This window comes from Natator depressus, chromosome 11 (genome assembly GCF_965152275.1).
Source record: "Natator depressus isolate rNatDep1 chromosome 11, rNatDep2.hap1, whole genome shotgun sequence".
In the NCBI taxonomy this organism is placed as follows: domain Eukaryota; kingdom Metazoa; phylum Chordata; order Testudines; family Cheloniidae; genus Natator; species Natator depressus.
Genome location: NC_134244.1, coordinates 17499357 through 17517714, shown reverse-complemented (window position 1 = coordinate 17517714; position 18358 = coordinate 17499357). Strand labels below are relative to the sequence as shown.

The window sequence follows — 18358 nt, the reverse complement described above, 5'->3', positions numbered from 1 at the left end:
CGGTTAGAAGAGCACAGGAGGGCGCAGTGCACATCAGAGAAGCTCTGAAAACCAGTTTCATGACTGGCCAGGCTACGATGTGAAAGTTCTGTTTGTTTTTCCTTGATGAACCCCACCTCCCTAGGTTCACTCTACCTCCCTTTAAGCTAACCACCCTCCCTTCCTCCCTTCGATCACCACTTGCAGAGGCAATAAAGTCATTGTTGCTTCACATTCATGCATTCTTTATTAATTCATCACACAAATAGGGGGATAACTGCCAAGGTAGCCTGGGAGGGACGGTGGAGGAGGGAAGCACCTGGAGGGGTGGTGGAGGCGGGAAGTACCAGGTCGGGTGGTGGAAGAGGGAAGGACAAGGCCACACAGCACTTTAAAAGTTTAAAACTTTAAAACTTATTGAATGCCAGCCTTCTGTTGCTTGGGCAATCCTCTGGGGTGGAGTGGCTGGGTGGCCGGAGGCCCCCCCACCGCGTTCTTGGGCGTCTGGGTGAGGAGGCTATGGAACTTGGGGAGGAGGGCGGTTGGTTACACAGGGGCTGTAGCGGCGGTCCGTGCTCCAGCTGCCTTTCCTGCAGCTCAACAATATGGTGGAGCATATTAGTTTGATCCTCCAGCAGCCTCAGCACTGAATCCTGCCTCCTCTCATCATGCTGCCGCCACCTATCAGCTTCAGCCCACCACTTACTCTCTTCAGCCCGCCACCTCTCCTCCCGGTCTTTTGTGCTTTCCTGCACTCTAACATTGTCTGCCTCCACGCATTCGTCTGTGCTCTGTCAGTGTGGGAGGACAGCATGAGCTCAGAGAACATTTCATCGCGAGTGGGTTTTTTTCGCCTTCTAATCTTCACTAGCCTCTGGGAAGGAGAAGATCCTGTGATCCTTGAAACACATGCAGCTGGTGGAGGAAAAAAAAGGGACAGTGGTATTTAAAAAGACACATTTCATAGAACAATGGGTACACTCTTTCACGGTAAACCTTGCTGTTAACATTACATACATAACACATGTGCTTTCGTTACAAGGTTGCATTTTGCCTCCCCGCACTGCGTGGCTAACCCCTCCCCCTCCCCATGGCTAACAACAGGGAACATTTCTGTTCAGCCACAGGCAAACAGCCCAGCAGAAATGGGCACCTCTGAATGTCCCCTTAAGAAAAGCACCCTATTTCAACCAGGTGACCATGAATGATATCACTCTCCTGAGGATAACACAGAGAGATAAAGAATGGATGTTGTTTGAATGCCAGCAAACATATGCTGCAATGCTTTGTTCTGCAATGATTCCCGACTACGTGCTACTGGCCTGGCATGGTAAAGTGTCCTACCATGGTGGACAGAATAAGGCTGCCCTCCCCAGAAACCTTTTGCAAAGGCTTTGGGAGTACATACAGGAGAGCTTTATGGAGATGTCCCTGGAGGATTTCTGCTCCATCCCCAGACACGATAACAGACTTTTCCAGTAGCTGTACTGGCCGCGAATGCCAGGGCAAATTAATCATTAAACACGCTTGTTTTAAACCATGTATACTATTTAAAAAGGTACACTCACCAGAGGTCCCTTTTCTACCTGGCGGGTCCGGGAGGCAGCCTTGGGTGGGTTCGGGGGGTACTGGCTCCAGGTCCAGGGTGAGAAACAGTTCCTGGCTGTCGGGAAAACCGGTTTCTCCGCTTGCTTGCTGTGAGTTATCTACAACCTCATCATCATCATCTTCCTCATTCCCCAAACCTGCTTCCGTGTTGCCTCCCTCTCTATTGAAGGAGTCAAAGCACAGGTTTGGGGTAGTGGTGGCTGAACCCCCTAAAATGGCATGCAGCTCATCATAGAAGCGGCATGTTTGGGGCTCTGACCCAGAACAGCCATTTGCCTCTCTGGTTTTCTGGTAGGCTTGCCTCAGCTCCTTAAGTTTCATGCAGCACTGCTTCGGGTCCTGTTATGACCTCTGTCCTTCATGCCCTGGGAGATTTTGACAAATGTTTTGGCATTTCGAAAACTGGAACGGAGTTCTGATAGCACAGACTCCTCTCCCCATACAGTGATCAGATCCTGTACCTCCCATTCGGTCCATGCTGGAGCTCTTTTGCGATTCTGGGACTCCATCATGGTCATTTCTGCTGATGATGTCTGCATGGTCACCTCTGCTGATGAGCTCTGCACTCACCTGCAGCTTGCCATGCTGGCCAAACAGGAAATGAAATTCAAAAGTTTGCAGGCCTTTTCCTGTCTACCTGGCCAGTGCATCTGAGTTGAGAGTGCTCTCCAGAGCGGTCACAATGGAGCACTCTGGGATAGCTCCCGTAGGCCAATACCGTCTAATTGCGTCCACAGTACCCCAAATTCGACCTGGCAAGGCCGATTTCAGCGCTAATCCCCTTGTCGGGGGTGGAGTAAAGAAATCGATTTTAAGAGGCCTTTAAGTTGAAAAAAAGGGCTTTGTTGTGTGGACGGGTGCGAGTTAAATCGATTTAACGCTGCTAAATTCGACCTCAACTCCTAGTGTAGACCAGGGGTAAGAAAATAGGACTTTTAGGACTTGCCATGTTGGAATAGGCCACTAGTGTGTCTAGTGTAGGACCATGTCTTTGATAATGGACAATTGCCTGACAGTTCAGAGGAAAATGAAGCCACCAGGCTTCTGGACAATTGTTGATTATGTAACTTTCCCACACCCAGGTGACAAACATCTTATACCCTGAGGCATGAAGGTCTGGATCAACTGTGAAGTTATCCTAGTTGGTTTAAAAGGCAATGTTACTGGGTGAAATTCACCCTGCTGCAGAGTACCAACGTAAGGCTCTCTGCACTACTTATGCTCCTGGTGGAGTTATTGGTGGAGCAGCTATGTTGGAGGGGCCATTCTGGCCCAGCTTAGGGCTGCTCTGAAGGGCAGTGATGGGGCCATGCCTGAAACCCCAGAGGGGACAATCACAGTTTTGAGTCCTTGTGCTCAGGTGGGTGCACAGGGAAATAAATGGCATGAGATTAGTCACAACAAGTGGTTTAGGAAGCGTGGAGAAGACGGAGTTATATCCTTGTTCCCTCCTTCACTGGTGAGCACAGCTGTGGCCTGCCACAGCTGAAGTACACACTGCACTACCTTAAAGAGTGTAGCTGGGCCAGATTGCTTCTGGACGGCAGAGTTCCTGACTGAGTGGGATGGCTCAACCCCAACTGCCACATTGGTCAGAGCCCACTGGCCCTACTCTAGCAAAGCACTTAAGCATGAGCTTAACTTTTAGCACACGAGTAGTTCCATTTGTGAGGCAAACTCACAGCCAAACCAGGGCTCCTCACTCAGCTGCTGTGGTGAGACCACGTCTCCGGGGCAGAGTTCCTCTGGGCCACATCTACTGCATGAATGGCAGGCAGATCCCCCCTTCTGGGAGTCTAGCCCCCAGCTCTGCCCCTTCCACCTCTGTCCCCTGTCCCTCCCGTGGCCAGAGCCCTAGCCTCCCCCTACCACTCTGCCCTGTGGCTGGAGCCCCGAGACCCCACCCCTGCCCCAGAGGAGCCTCAAGCCTGCCACCATTTAGCCAGAGGAGCCCCCAGCCAGCCGGAGGCCTCCCCCCAGCCACGCCACAGGGAAAGCTCTTGTTTCTTCTCTTCTGGGAGAAGAACCTGAGCTTTTGATATCCACCTTGCGGGTTCCAGGATGGCTGAGGAGGTGGTATGTGTTACGCAGCTTCCTGGGTTCTCAGTAATCTCCCTGGAGTCCAGGGAGATTACTAATGAACCTGGGAAGCTGAATAGCACATACTGCCTCCTCAGCTGCCCCAGAACCTGCATGAGAAATCATAGAATCATAGAATATAAGAAATAAGAAATAATAAGAAATAGAAATAAGCATAAGAAATCAAAAACTTCACCCCAAAATCCCACAAGTGGGAGTCCAGCGGCTGTGGCAGCACCAGGGGAGGCTTAGCCTACCCTGGCCTATTATACCCACTGCCCATGGTCCACTGGCTCCCTGGAGGCCTTTGAGGAGCAGTGGGCACTGTCCAGAGATCTTTGCTCATTGTCCCGCTCTGACTCCCTGCTTTTGACCCTATGACCCTCACTCCCATTCCTGTTTTATCTTTTGTTGTCCCCCATATTTACTTGAGACCTGGGCCCAGTAGCTCCTACCCTTAGGCTGAGGGGAGGGACCTTTAGATGTGGGCGGGCCTGTGCCCGCCCATCCCCAGACTCTCAGTAGGTGCTGCGGTGAGTCAGCACTCAGGCAGCAACAACCCAGCGGCACTGACTTACCACTTCAACAGAGTCTGCAGTGACTCAGCCGTCTGGCAAGCAACAGCAACCTATCACTAAGCAGAGCCTGAGTCACATGACGCTAGGCTCAGCTACTTCCACAACCCCACCAGAGGTGTCGATCAGTCTGAGCAACAGTACTGTCTGGCCAGGAACTGTCCTGCTGCCTTGCCACGCCCCACACTCCAGAGACTCCCAGCCTGCCCCTACCCTTACCCCAGACCCAGTATTGTCCTTGCCCTACTCCAACCTCATCACTGACCCGCTCCAGCCTCATCTCTGCTTCCTGATCCTTCCCAAAACCTTGGACTCTGACTACCCAGCTTTGACCTTTGGCCTGTATCTGGACTCCAGCTTGAATATTGACTTGGCTTGTCTTTGGACTGTGACCACCCAGCTTTGACCTCTGGCTACAGTTCTGATTCTGGTTTGTTTACAGACTCTGACTTAGGTGTTGACCCAAGCCTGTCCTGGTTCTTGATTCCAGCACCACCTGTAGCCCAGGCCCAACCCCCTGCCTCGCTGTGACTTACACTCCAACCACTAGGACTGATTATTGACACCACTGATTTAAAGCTAAGCATGTAATTAGTAATTTGCTGGATCAGGACCTATAATCTTAATCCTTTTCTCAATTTTGCAAAGATCATTAATATATTTGACTGTGACCTCTACAAACTTATTAAATGATCCATAGAATATATTTCATTTTGCCAATTTTAGTTTCTAACCTCCAGCTTTCACTCCTTGTATTCTGGGACCAGGATGTCCTACGTTTGCTGCATTACAATAAGTGGGAAAGTGTTCACAGTGTCCTGTGTTCCTGATATTTTGTTTTGTTTATGTCCTAGCTAGCACAACACAAATACACATCTGGTATATCAAAACACTGGATGGTGGATCCGAGTTCGCATGTGAGATACTAATTTCTGTTTTCTTAAAAAAGGAATGTTTTAGATGGCTTTGCTATCTAACAACCATTTAATTATCATTTTTACAGGAAAACAGCTGCACAGTGGGAATTTTCATATTTTGTTCTGTGAACAAACATGCTTAGATTCATTTATAGGCTTATGCAGCAACACAACAAAATTACAGGCTTTTATAGAACTGTGCATTAGTGCCCATATGGGTTTGGTATACTTCCCTTTGATGAGTTTACAAAAACCACATGGAGAGCATGGGGTTAAGGAGCAGCCCTGGGTGCAGGCAGCCCCACCCAGCCACACCTGCAGGGCTTTAAAAAGGAGAGGAGAGCAGCTCAAAGGGAGGTAATGAAAGGGAGCAGACATCTACCTTGAGCTCTGAGGGGGATGTACTGCCCAGGAGCTCCCTGCCTGAGGCCTGACTTCACAGATCAGTGAAAATCTACAAAGGAGAGAGAGAAGTCAAGTGAATGAGCGTGCAGGTCAGAGAGTTGGTAGAAGTAGTATAGTCTCTGAAACTAAAGTCGATGAGTAGGAAGTGATCCAGGGAGGGTGCCAGCTTAGCACCCTAATGTGTCAAGGGTAGCTGCCCCCACCGTTGGGCCCTGGACCGGAGAGGGCAGGCCTGGGGCTCCCCTACCCTCTCCCAGAGGACATTACAATACTATGGGCCTTCACCTAAGCTGAGAGGTCTGCTGGAATAGACTTTGACTGCTCTGGGACCCTGTGCAGAAGAGGAGGACTGGATATCTTTGGGGTCAGTGGTGCTGAAGGGCAGGATCCAGTTTCCAATGGGGAGATGACCTGCTGATTCCTGCCTGACCACAAGGCATCATTGTGGGTGGCTGTGCACTTTCTACACCCCCTTCTCCCAGTTACCCACATAATCTAGATTAGATAATGGGAAGTTTTATTTGGATTTTCTATTATTTTTACACAATTAGTGAAAGTGTTACCTTAAAATGAAGTGATTTTGTGCCATCATATGAGAGTTTACTCAGTGAGTGAAATGCTGGCTCTATCATGCTTCAAATAAGCAAAAATTTCCTTCCAACAAAGTTGTGATATAACACTACTAGATAGGTTGCCAGCTTTAGACAGTTAATAACTGAATTTCAAAAGTATTGAGCAGCTACTGATCCCATTGACTCAGTTTAAAGTTGAGGTGTTTAGCATCTCTGAAATGCAGTTGGGCAGCTTACTTTTTAAAAATTAAATCAAAGTGCTACAGGCCATTCTCTACTATCTATTCCACTTTTCTAAAATGGTTATCAATAGTATTTGTACCAGTAATGTTAATCTAAATGGTTCTTGTCACTACTCAGTAACTGGATGTTCCTTCTCTAGTGTTTATGGGAAGGATATTTTTCGCAGGGTCTGAGCCTTATTGCTTTGCAGCGTAGACGCAGCCCCACTTGACTCACTTCCTGGGAGTCATCTGGAAGTATCCCACAATTCCGTGGAATAACTTCCTTAGTCCTCTCTATCCCAACAACTTGCTGTCCACTCTATTGAAAATGGAAGCCACGTCCCCTTTGCAAACGGCAGCAGCTCAGGTCAGTGTTAACTCCTTCTGTTCTGATCACCGATCTGCAAGCACACTATCGGAGACCCTCTCGCAATGGAGAGCGAACTGATCAAGCCTTTTGCAAAGCAAGCTGATTACTGCCCACCCTGCACATTACCAGGGAAGTTTTCTCACAGAGCACCATGATCTTAGGGCTAGAGTGGCCACATTTCGAGAGTGGGGCGCTAGGCACTCTGAAATATGGTTGCTTTGACTTGGGTCTGTGCACTGCGGTGTGGATGCCAGAGCCCTAGGTTAGAGCATGAGTCAGAAAATTCTAGGGTTAAAATACAATGTAGTCACTCAAGCCCAGGGTTCCCTAACACAGGTAGGCTGACTCAAGTCCCACTAATCCTGGGCTTCTATTACAGTGTAGACATATCCTCAGAGTTCAAACAACCAAAAAAATGGGAAATTTTCCTGTGGCTTTGTTTTATTTCCTTCATTCAGCCTTCAAGCCCACAGGACTCAGCTTTCTTGCACGCAGGTGCAGATGGGTCTGTTAACCAATCCTTTTTATTGCGATGTTCCTTGATGGCCCATCTGATGTTGATAGTCCTGGATTGGTGGGGATGGGTCGGTGGAAACTATTCCCATGCCTGATTTCACAAGTTTGGAGCAAACATTTTCAAAGTTGTAAAGCAAAACATATATTTTCTTATACTATGGAATACAGACATTGCAAGTGAGCTTAATGCATTCAGCAACCTACAAGCATTTCATAAAATCTAAACAGTAAATACATTCTTATAAAATAATAATAAAGGACTATTCAAGGCAGAGAGGCCCGTTAACACGTCTGCAGTAATAGACCAAAAAAGAAGGGGTTAGTGCGTTACATATGGTTGTAATAAACCATAAATCCAGTGTCTCTGTTCAATCCATGATTTTTAGTGTCTAGCAGAGTTATGAATTTAAGCTTCCAGGTTCATCTTTTGAAGGTGTTATGCACACCATTATTTATACCTGTGTGCTGACTACTTATGCTAAACAATCTGTTCCACCTTTCATTTTGCTGTGATATTTGGAGTACCTTTCCCAGACCAGAAGAAGAAGAGCTCTTTGTGGCTCGAAAGCTTTCCTCTCTCACCAACAGAAGCTGGTCTAATAAAAGATATTACCTCACCCACCTTGTCTCTCTAATGTCCTGGGTCCAAAACAGCTACAATTACACTGCATAAATAGATTATGGCATTTGGAAATTATTCCCTTTCATGTGAAACCTTTTTAAAGGCTGACTCCTACTGCTATCCCAGAGCAGTTCAGAGGGGTTAGGTGGATTAGTATTAGATAGGGACCAAATCCAGCTGCTTTCACATGTGCAGGTAGGAAAGTGGGCAAACCTAGGTTTGGAAGTACAGTACTTCCAGAGCTTTTGAAACAGCAAATCATTGTATTGTACCTTTTAGTCACAGCACAGATGAGATGTTTGGGCTAACCACAAAATTTATATTTGAGTTGTGCTTGATCTTCACGCCATACTGACAAATCATCTGCTGTTGGCTTTCAGACCTCTAAGTAGAAATTGAATCATTTGTCAGGTTTGCCATGGGAAGAACTTGACATTAAGGCAGAAAAAATATACAAAATAAATATATATTTTCTTTTTCCCAATTGACTTTGTGCACTTGACCATATTTTTCACAAAAATAGCGATAAAATTAACTGTTCACATTATTGCAGTAGAATTGTGCGTAATAAAACTATTGATTCTCTTGGCTGCAGGGCAAAGTGCACTCAAGTATAAACCAGGAGTGATTCATATTACAGTAAAATAAGATATAAAGGGGTTATTAATACTAATTTCTGCTATATGTGATATAGTAAAAGCTATTCATTACAAGGAAGTTTGTTTCAAACAACTTGGTACCACAAGTAATCATCATTATGCAATTGCATAGTGTAGCTTTTCTAAGCCATAACATACCCATTCTGCACAATGATTTTTCTCAGTTTAGCTTCAGAAAAGCTCACTATCTAATTTACATGATGACTGTACATGTAAAATTTAACTCAATCTATTAAAACAGACACTTTACGGACCCAAGATAAAGCCAACGGGTCAGATTCTGATTTCCATTGCAGTGATGTAAAACCCAGATTAATGCCACTGAAGTTGATGGAGTTTCTCCAGTTTTATATTATTGTAACAAAGCACAAAATCCGTTTCACGGGAAGTTTGTTTAAGTAGGCTGCATAATCTGTCCTTATATTTGGAATCTACTACTGGGGTTTGGGAAAGATAAGGAAACTACTGGAAAGCTTCATAATATTCAGTTCCTTACCAACAATGCTAACTTTCAACAAAATATTACTGAGATTATTTCCATTTGCATGGAACAGGTGTCTACTACTACCTACTTCAGAGAATTTCTATAAGAGGAATTTTTGTGGTTTTATCAACCAACCTCTGAAGAGTGAATGTAGCTTTTTATTAGAACAACAAAATAATTACCATGGGCAGAAACATATGCTAGAACATTTCATCATATCCTCATTGTAGAAATCCTGCCAATAATACTATTCCAATTGACTTAACCATCAGGCCCCCTCTATGTTGTAGTGTTGCCAGAGGTGCAATTGAAGAAACCTCCTTTACTGTAGACATAATTGCAGTTAAAAATGTACAGTAGTGTGTGCAAAATTTATTTTGGTAATCACATGATTATCTTTTTGATTGTATGCTACTCAGTTTTTCACAAGCAGAAATAGGTGTTTGTGGATCATGATTTTTATACTTACATAGCTGTAATTGTATATTAAGTTGTTTTTAGCTTAATTTATTTCTTTTGTTGTCATTTAAATCCATAAATTATTAAAAGCTTAGCTGTATTCCTGAGAACCGTCTATTCTCACCCAACGCTAAGCCCTATAATGTTACACAATTGCTTAGAACAATTTCGGTCCTGGAATATAAAAACTACATTAGATACATAAAATATGATGGTTGAGTTTTTGTGACATTTATTGTCACCTTGTGGAGAGATGGGATAATGTACTGTCCCCATTGTAATACCACCTTCCATTCCTGAATTATTAAGATAAATGGCTGAACAAAGACCAGCCATTAGGCAACAGACACACACAAGCAAATAATACTAGACAAGCAACAATAGTACACAAGGATATAGTCTATGATGGGGCTTGCCAGTGAGTCCATAAAAAGAAGAACCTTTGTCTCCAGAAACCCAAGTTGGAATTTTCATTAGATGTTGCCCGTGAATCATATTGTTGATAAAAACAATGAGGAGTCTGGTGGCACCTTAAAGACTAACAGATTTATTAGGGCATAAGCTTTTGTGGGTAAAAAAACACTTGTTCAGAGGTGTGGAGTGAAAATTACAGAAACCAGATCACTCCATGCCTCTGAAGAAGTGTTTTTTTTACCCACAAAAACTTATGTAAAAACCAAGTAAATCTGTTAGTCTTTAAGGTGCCACCAGACTCCTCATTGTTTTTGTGGATACAGACTAACATGGCTACACCTCTGATATTGTTGATAGTCTGTTAAATTAAAAGTACTATGGCTGTACTGAAGCCACTGCCATAATAACACAGCATATTATGCTATATGTTATTCTGTGGGATCTTTCTGAAACATTTTATATAAGTATCACTCTAGAGTTACTTTCATCCTGGAAAGTTATTTTTCTATTGCTGAAGTAAGTGTTTCTCTAGAGAAATAAATTATTTCTTTAAAGAACAGACAAGATTCTTTCAGCAATAGAAAAATAATTGATCAGTGATTTTTGTTCTGTATCTGAAATTCCACCTGATGAAAAGTACAGTAGCTTTCGTGTGGCTGATAATATCATACGTTACCGCACCTGAAAAAGTTGAACTGAAAAAGGATCCTGGAGCTGAATTGGTTTGATATTCAAATTCAGTGTTTGAGGTAATATTTTTCCAAACTGTGATGCAAGCAACAAAATAAACATTTGGGTCAAATCATGGTTGCCCAGCAGACATAGATTTATGTCAGAAACCACAAGACCTGAAGAGAAAACATTATCCACCCCAACTCTGACCAAAAATCTACCACCAAGAGACTTGGAGGAGAATTCTGGACATAATGTGCAGGTGCATGCATATACATACCATGGCCTACCATGACACGTATGCATTTTCCCCAATAATTTCTGCATATAACAATTGGCTTTATAAAGGGCTCTTCTGGCTCGAATATAAGCCTCCATTAATGTTGCTTTTTTATGTCAATGTAAGTTTTATGTGTTGTAGGTTTCCATTTCGTCCTTAACCCTCACATAGTATCTCTGTTAGTTAATCAACATTTTACAAATGTTATAATAAATACATAAATATAAATATATATATGAAAAAATATTTTGATCCTTTTCTTTTTAGGAATATATGGACTCAAATAAATACATAGAGCATTTAGTAACTCAGCTAGAAGAGCAACGCTGGAACCTATGGAGGCAAGTGCAATTTATATGCATATATTTGTTTTGGAAAGAGAGATGATATTCCATAGTTTTTGCTGCTGACTTTAGATAAGATGGACAGGTGTTGAACTTCCAAATCTGCACTTCTGTTGAGATGTAACCCAAAAATACCCACCCACAAATATTAAACTCTCACATGACTTTTACCACAGATGAAATAACTCAACAGTGCACCACACAGAAAGTCGTCACTCTAGCAGTGGAATCATAGCCGTGGCCTGTCAAGATTGTTAAATATGTCTGCAGGTATCCCTGTGTGTGGAAATACTCTGTTTTCCAAGTATTTGCTACGCTTATGCCTGCTTAGAATTATTGTCAGTTTCACTGGAGTGGGTGAACCAGGCAGTTTGGTCTCCTTGAATATGGGGGTCTCTTTCAAATGGAATGTGAAAGGAAGAAACATAAGTGACCATGAAGTGGTGATAACATGGCAACATAAGACATTCAGAGTTTTAAAACCCAAACTAGCAATGGTTAACAAGCCTGCTGCAATGAAAGGTTGTCTCTCTCACCAACAGCAGTTGGTCCTATAGAAGATATTACCTCACCCACCTTGTCTCTTCAATGAAAAAGAGGCAGTCTTGATGCTCTAGTAAGTATTTTCCATATCTCCTGCTTTCACATCATTACCACTGGATGTCCAGACCCAATTTGCATATCTATAAAGTGATGATTTACATATGCTAATATATACCTAGTGGGGATTTCTGCTCCACCTTTATCAACTGAGAAATGTACACGAGCACTTGAAAATCCCATTGAATTCTGCGTGCTTAGGCAAGTTGGATGCAGAACTTTGAAAATTCCCTTGCATGTGTTTGCCTTAGAAAATGTAATCTACTCATAAGTTATCAGTTCACCTAGTTCTGCTGCAATAAAGTAGCTATTCAATTCTAAATACATTTTCCCTATGTGTGCCTGCAACTTGATTGGATAGCCTTACTTGGATGGTTTTACTGAAGCATTCCCAATGATGCCAGATTCCATGGCCCATCCCCATTATGTAAGCCATACTACTGTGCATTTTTTGCATCTCTCTAAAGTTATGGAAATGTCATTCATAAAAGTGACAACTTGCAACATGAATGGTTCTGGTGCTGTATTGTTGTTTCTGAAGAATTGTGCTCTGCAGGTTATCCCAGGGCTGCCCTGGTGAGAAATGGTACAAACATCTCAAAAGGCTTTTTCTCTGATTTTTTTTTTTTTGGTCTCAACAAATCCTATTTAACTTTAGATGACTTATTCCCTCTATAAGTGGATAACTTATTTGATCAGATTTTTATTAGTCTGTGAAATTACACCAGTTTTTTTATTTATGTAGATTTGTAGTTGTTACACATTACATGTGATAACTAAGTAGCTATAGGAAAACACTTTGCAGTTCACTGTACAATTTCTGAGCATCCATTATCTCACATTTTTATAGGTATAGGGGCCAAATTTAATATCTGACGTAACTCTACTGGGAAGTCACTGGAATTATACCAGGGATGAAACTGATGGAATATTTACCATCCGTATATTTTTGTATGCAATATTTGATTATTTTTTCTTGCTGCATGTAGAAGGTTCATGAATCTGAGAAGTCCTCCATTAAGTTTGCAGACAAGTATAATTTAATTTTCTCAAATTAGTTAAACCAATGCACCTCAGATCTGATCTCAGGAGAGGAATAATTAAGTTCTTATGATTTTTCAGTTGAAAACCCTGTATACTCAAAAAAGATGGATTTTCACATTGCTTGATATAGCTCTGATGAACATTCCTGTCCTCTGGGATATAAAATGGGATTAAAATAACATTTTTGACATGGGGTTAGCCTCATTTAAAGCTAGACTACAAAAGTTTATGGACATTTAGTTCCCATTTTCTTTTAAAATTGAATTATTATACCAGAAGAGACAAGGGTTTTCATGTAAAATTACAGTATTCAGTAAAATGCATTTGATTAAGAATGAAGGTTAACAGTAGCATTATATCTGAATAATAATATGGTGAATAAATGGAAATGAATAGTAGAATAAAGAAAATGGAAAAACTCCTTGAAAACCAGCAAATATATAAGGACTTTATTGAATTGAGAACTGACATTCAGCTAGTACTGAAAACTGAATGTTCTTTGCAGAGTTAAAGGCAGCACTTTCTTTTTATTATTATTTACAGAGTAACATTGGGATAAAAACTTAAGAATGACAATGAATACTATAAAAAAATCCTCTCTGGTTTCGATAGACTATCTTGAATGCTTTATTGTAGTTTTAAAAGAGAGAAATCTGTAATATGCTCAGGATCATGGGAATAGCTCATGCTATACAAGAGCAGTACTAGATTGTCTAGAGTCAGACAGATGCCCTAATAAATCAGCATAGACCACTTCTTAGACTTCATTATGCCCTTGATTTGTGGCTGCCACAATTTTAACCTATTGGGTCATTGGGCATTGAACCTGACATTGAACAATAGCCCCCAGTTTACTCTAGGCTAGCTAATAAAAAAAGACAGATACAAATTCTGAACATTTAGCTCCTTCAACATTACTTACAGTCTGGGCTAATTTATAGCAATCAGTCTGAGACAGAAGAGACTAAAACTGATGGTAGGGTGCTCCTATAGAATGTCTACGGTACCACATGTACAACAGCAAACTAAAAGGCACTTAATTAGATGTGGGAGCAGAAATTTCTTTTTCTTCTCATTTTACAGAGCTTGATATATTTTACTTTCTTCATGTGGCATAGCCATCTGTTGTGGAACATAGAAATTTATTGCTGTAATCATACTCCCAAGAGGACCGGTTATGTTTAGGTCATGTTTCATAGCATGCTACTATAATAGACCTCCAGATTTTCAGTTTCTAAAGAACTTCAGAAGCATAAGCACAGCTACCTCAGCAGTGTCTGAAAGTACAGCTGTTTGTGACCACCACGGTTTTCTTACGCTAAGAACCTTAGAGGGCTTATTGTTATATGAAGAATTAAGACAGCAATAAAGGTAGAAATTCACTGTCTGAAACAAGATACATACACACACTCACACACTAGTAGCTGAAAGCCCACGCTGTCACTCAGGTGTAATTTGTAAAGTCACGTGCGTAAAAAAAGACAAAAATATCTGGGAACTTAAAAATTACACAGTAACAGACTGTGAATCCAAGTCATGATTGAACCTGGTGATATTCTAAACAAAAACTATCATCCTTGTAGCTGTTTCCAGCTCTTCACACTGACTCAGACATTCTTCAGTGTGATGCTTGAGGTTTCTGTGTGTGCTGATTGTGTTGTTGTGCTGGGAGAGTTGTGTTGATTTGTGCAGGTGCTGAATGAGCAGTATATGCTGTGGAGAGGAGCTATGTATGTATGGGGTCATAGTGTGTGCTGCTTGCAGAGGTAGCGGGTGAACTTTGGGGCAAGTGGGCCTTAGAAGGGGGAAAAAAGTAGAAAATGCCTGGTCATCTGGGTAACCTACCTGGGCCCTGGAGTCGGGGGCAGTTGTGCTGCTGGGGCATGTGAGAACTGGTCCCTGAACTCTGAGCCTGGACTGAAAGGGTGGGACGAGTAGGGTCCTCTAAAGAGCTGTGCACTAACTGCCTCCTGTAGGCCCTGTTGGCGTGCTCTAAAAGGTACCTAGGGTGCGTAAACGCAGTCCTGTTTGAAACGGGACTACATCAACTGCATAGGTGTAATTCATAAATCAGAAGGACTGAGAACTTAAAAATTGGATGGTAACAGATCGCAAAACCCGGTGACGATTCAGTCTGGTGGTATGCTGAACAAAAAAAGCCCTCCACCATGCTTATCGCTGATTCCATGGCTTCACAGTGATGCTACGGACATCATAGTCTTCAGAGTGACACACACAGCGACAACCCTGGAATCTTATTTTTTGAGGTGGGGTTTCTTTTTTTTTTTTTTTTTATAAATCTTTATGGTTTTTTGTTTTGTTTTTGCTTTTCTCTGGCTTATTTGGGAAAAGAACAGACAGTAACGCAAATTCAATGCTGATGTAACTCCATTGAAGCTATTTTAGTGGTTACACAGTAATGAATTTGTCTCAGTAGATCAACATGCACTGGAACATTTGGGATTATTTTAGGGTTTATTCCCCCCTCCCACTCCATCATGGTCCTATAAATAGTATCAAAAGTTTGGACAGAAAAGATTTTTTTCTCTGCACTGGTTTTTTCTCACGTAGTCAACCAGTGCTGTTTCATATTTGGCTAAATTTTATTTACTCTATATAATTTTAAGGGCAGAATAATATGAAGAAATAATTGGAAAAGTAAGGGTTTGCTCCTGCAGTCTTTGCTCAGTGGGGAGGTTTGCCTCAGTAACATCAATGTAATGATTGCAACAGTAGATCTTAATTTTAAATTATTGACATTGTAGTTCACTTTTTCCCTTAACAGAAAAAAGAATTGGTATTGAAGATAGTATGCTTTTCCAGGTATAAAAGGGTCTGCTCTTGTTCCCGCTAACGTCCCAGAGAATTTTATTAGTGACTTCAATGGAACCAGGATTGGACCTTGGTCCCAGAATTTTTGGTAGTGTTGGGATGTTCTAGACTTCACAGAGAGTACAATCAGGAAACAAAACAAAAGCCAAACATATATACTACAGTGATGTAAAACCCTGAGAGATGGAGAGAGAGACAGTATATGGACTCCATGACATTTTTCTAAGTACAAGTTTTAAAAAAGAGGCTTTCTTAAATAACTTTGCTATGCTTTCATCTAAAGTATTAGCACGTCTCTATGCTCATGGGTTGAATGCTTGTAAACTAAGGAGGTGCCAAGTATTCATCAGGTTGCTTTTGCTGTAATCATAAACTTCCACTGGGAGATCTTAATTGGTAACAAGTAAAATTGCTCTGCAAGAATTCTTAATGGTGAACGCAGATTAAAATAACAACCGTGATTCGTTTTAAACTGCTTGACTAGAAAAGGACTAATCTTTTGGGAATATGATGCATGGCAAACAAATGGAAAACCCTGTGTACTGTCTGATGTTAAGGCAGGGCAGGCTTTGACAAAAATATCTAATGCTGTAGCAACAGAACAAAGGCATACTCCGCACACATTTCTTTTCCTGTGGGGTCTCCCTGTAGCTTGGCTGAGTAGAACTAACATTAAAGCAGACAGAATCTTGGGGATCTTCATAATTTTAATCCCACTTTAAGTCTTCCTGTAAGATTTCCAAATGATAGCTATATCTTCCAGCCAGTGATGTTGAATGGGATTTCCTTTGGAATCCATCATTGTTGCCCCTTGGTCATCTGGCAGAGATCTTCGCAAAGAAATGCAAAGCTCTCCTCTCCGCTGTCTCCATATGAGGAGAGATTAAAAAGACTGGGATTGTTCACCTTAGTAAAAAGATGACTAAGGGGGGGATATGATAGAGGTCTACAAAACCATGATTGGTGAGGAGAAATTGAATAAGGAAGTGTTTTTTACCTCTTCATTTAACACAAGAGGTAGGGGTCACCAGGGCTTGATTAATGCAGGGGCTTTAGGGGCTGCAGCCTAGGGCGGCGGGCTAAGGAGGCTGGGGAATGAGGCCCGCTGCTTCTTTTTATCTGTGCCATGGGCTGGACACTGGTCCCTGAGCCTCTGAGCCCCACCCCCCGGGGGGATGGAGCCACGAGTGCCAGCTCGCCGATGTGCTCCTGTGGCCCCTAGGCGAGGGGCATTCAGGGAATCTCTGAGCACTGTCCCCGCCCCTGGCACCAGCTCCACAGGTCCCGTTGGCCAGGTATCTCTGCCTAGGGGCTGCACATGCTGGCCACACTGGGGAGCAGAGCAACGTGGAGCCAGGGCAGGCAAGGATCCTGTGCCGCCGACCAGGAGCCACCCGAGGTAAGCGCCTCCCAGCCGGAGCCTGCACCCCGCACCCCCTCCTGCATCCCAACCCCCTACCTAGCATGTAGCCCCCTCCTGCACCCAAACTCCTTCCCAGACTTCACACCCCCACCTGCATCCCAACCCCCTGTCCCAGCCCTGAGCGCCTCCTGTACCCAAACTCCCACCCAGAGCCCACACCCCGAACCTCCTGCTGCACCCTAACCCCCGTCCCATCCCTGTCCCCACCCCAGAGGCCCCCCCCAGCTGAAGCTGCACCCCCTCCTGCACCCCAATCCCCTGCCACAGCCTTGAGCCCACTCCCCCACTTCAAACTCCCAGAGGCCCCACAAAATCTATTAGCCCCGGGCCCACAGGACAGTTAATCCAGCCCTAGGAGTCACCCAATGAAATTAATAGGCAGCAGCTTTAAAACAAACGTAAGTAAGTACTTCTTCACAAAACACACAGGCAACCTGTGAAACTCATTGCCGGGGATGTTGAGAAGGCCAAAAGTATAACTGGGTTCAAAAAGAATTAGATAAGTTCATGGAAGATAGGTCCATTAATGGCTATTAGCCAAGATGGTCAGGGACACAACACCATGCTCGGTGTGTTCGTAAACCTCTGACTGCCAGAAGCTGGGACTGGACAACAGGGGATTGATCATTCGATAAATAGCTCTGTTCTGTTCATTCCCTATGAAACACCTGGCATTGGCCATTGTCGGAAGACAGGATACTGGGCTAGATGGACCATTGGTCTGACCCATTATGGCCATTTTTGTTCTTATGTGTTAGTGGCTCAGTATTCTACCTACTCATGCTTCCAACACCTGCCAGTGGATAAAGACAGAATAAAATGCAATTTTAAGATGCCAGGCACATATACCTAAGTTGCTTGTTTTTGTCAAATTATTTAATAGCCATGTTCCTTCAAGTCCAGGACAGTGCTAAATCTGAGAACCCATTAGATTTGTAAATCTGAAGATCATGTGGTACAAACACTGACACATTCCTTTTTTTTAAGGGAAACCTTTACAATCCTGCAGTGAGGTGTGAGACTGTAACTGAGGGCAGAATTTGGCTCTTGGTATTCATTTGCATTATCTGGGTAGCTGCCAATTAAAATAATTAAATAACATTTTTTTCTACTTACATTTTGTGTGGTTTCTGTGGTTCATTATAGTAATGAACTAACAGAACTTGATTGAATGAAACTTACAGAGCAGACAAATCTTGCAGGTTTTTTTCCAACACAGCTGATAATGCCTCAGTCCTAAAATACACCATATGCTTTATTTATTATGTGAACTCATTTCT

The 18358-nt window shown here is 42.9% G+C and overlaps 1 protein-coding gene and 1 long non-coding RNA gene across 12 annotated transcripts in view; one reads left to right on the top strand and one right to left on the bottom strand.

Moving 5' to 3' along the window:
• NCKAP5 (NCK associated protein 5) overlaps positions 1-18358 on the top strand; it is a 587437-nt gene that overhangs the window by 204674 nt on the left and 364405 nt on the right. For 9 of the 10 annotated variants that reach the window (XM_074967251.1, XM_074967241.1, XM_074967242.1 and 6 more), the window contains one exon: positions 11103-11176. The exons of the other annotated variant lie outside the window; for it this stretch is intronic. In XM_074967251.1, coding sequence (XP_074823352.1) covers positions 11103-11176 — 74 coding nt within the window. The remainder of the gene's footprint in view (positions 1-11102; positions 11177-18358) is intronic. 10 annotated transcript variants of the gene reach the window in all.
• Positions 273-18358, bottom strand: part of LOC141995822 (uncharacterized) — a 33616-nt gene continuing 15530 nt past the window's right edge. For both annotated transcript variants that reach the window (XR_012641405.1, XR_012641404.1), the window contains exons 2-4: positions 5541-5612; positions 1548-1747; positions 273-894 (exon numbers count right to left, since the gene is read on the bottom strand). This is a non-coding gene — a long non-coding RNA (uncharacterized LOC141995822). The remainder of the gene's footprint in view (positions 895-1547; positions 1748-5540; positions 5613-18358) is intronic.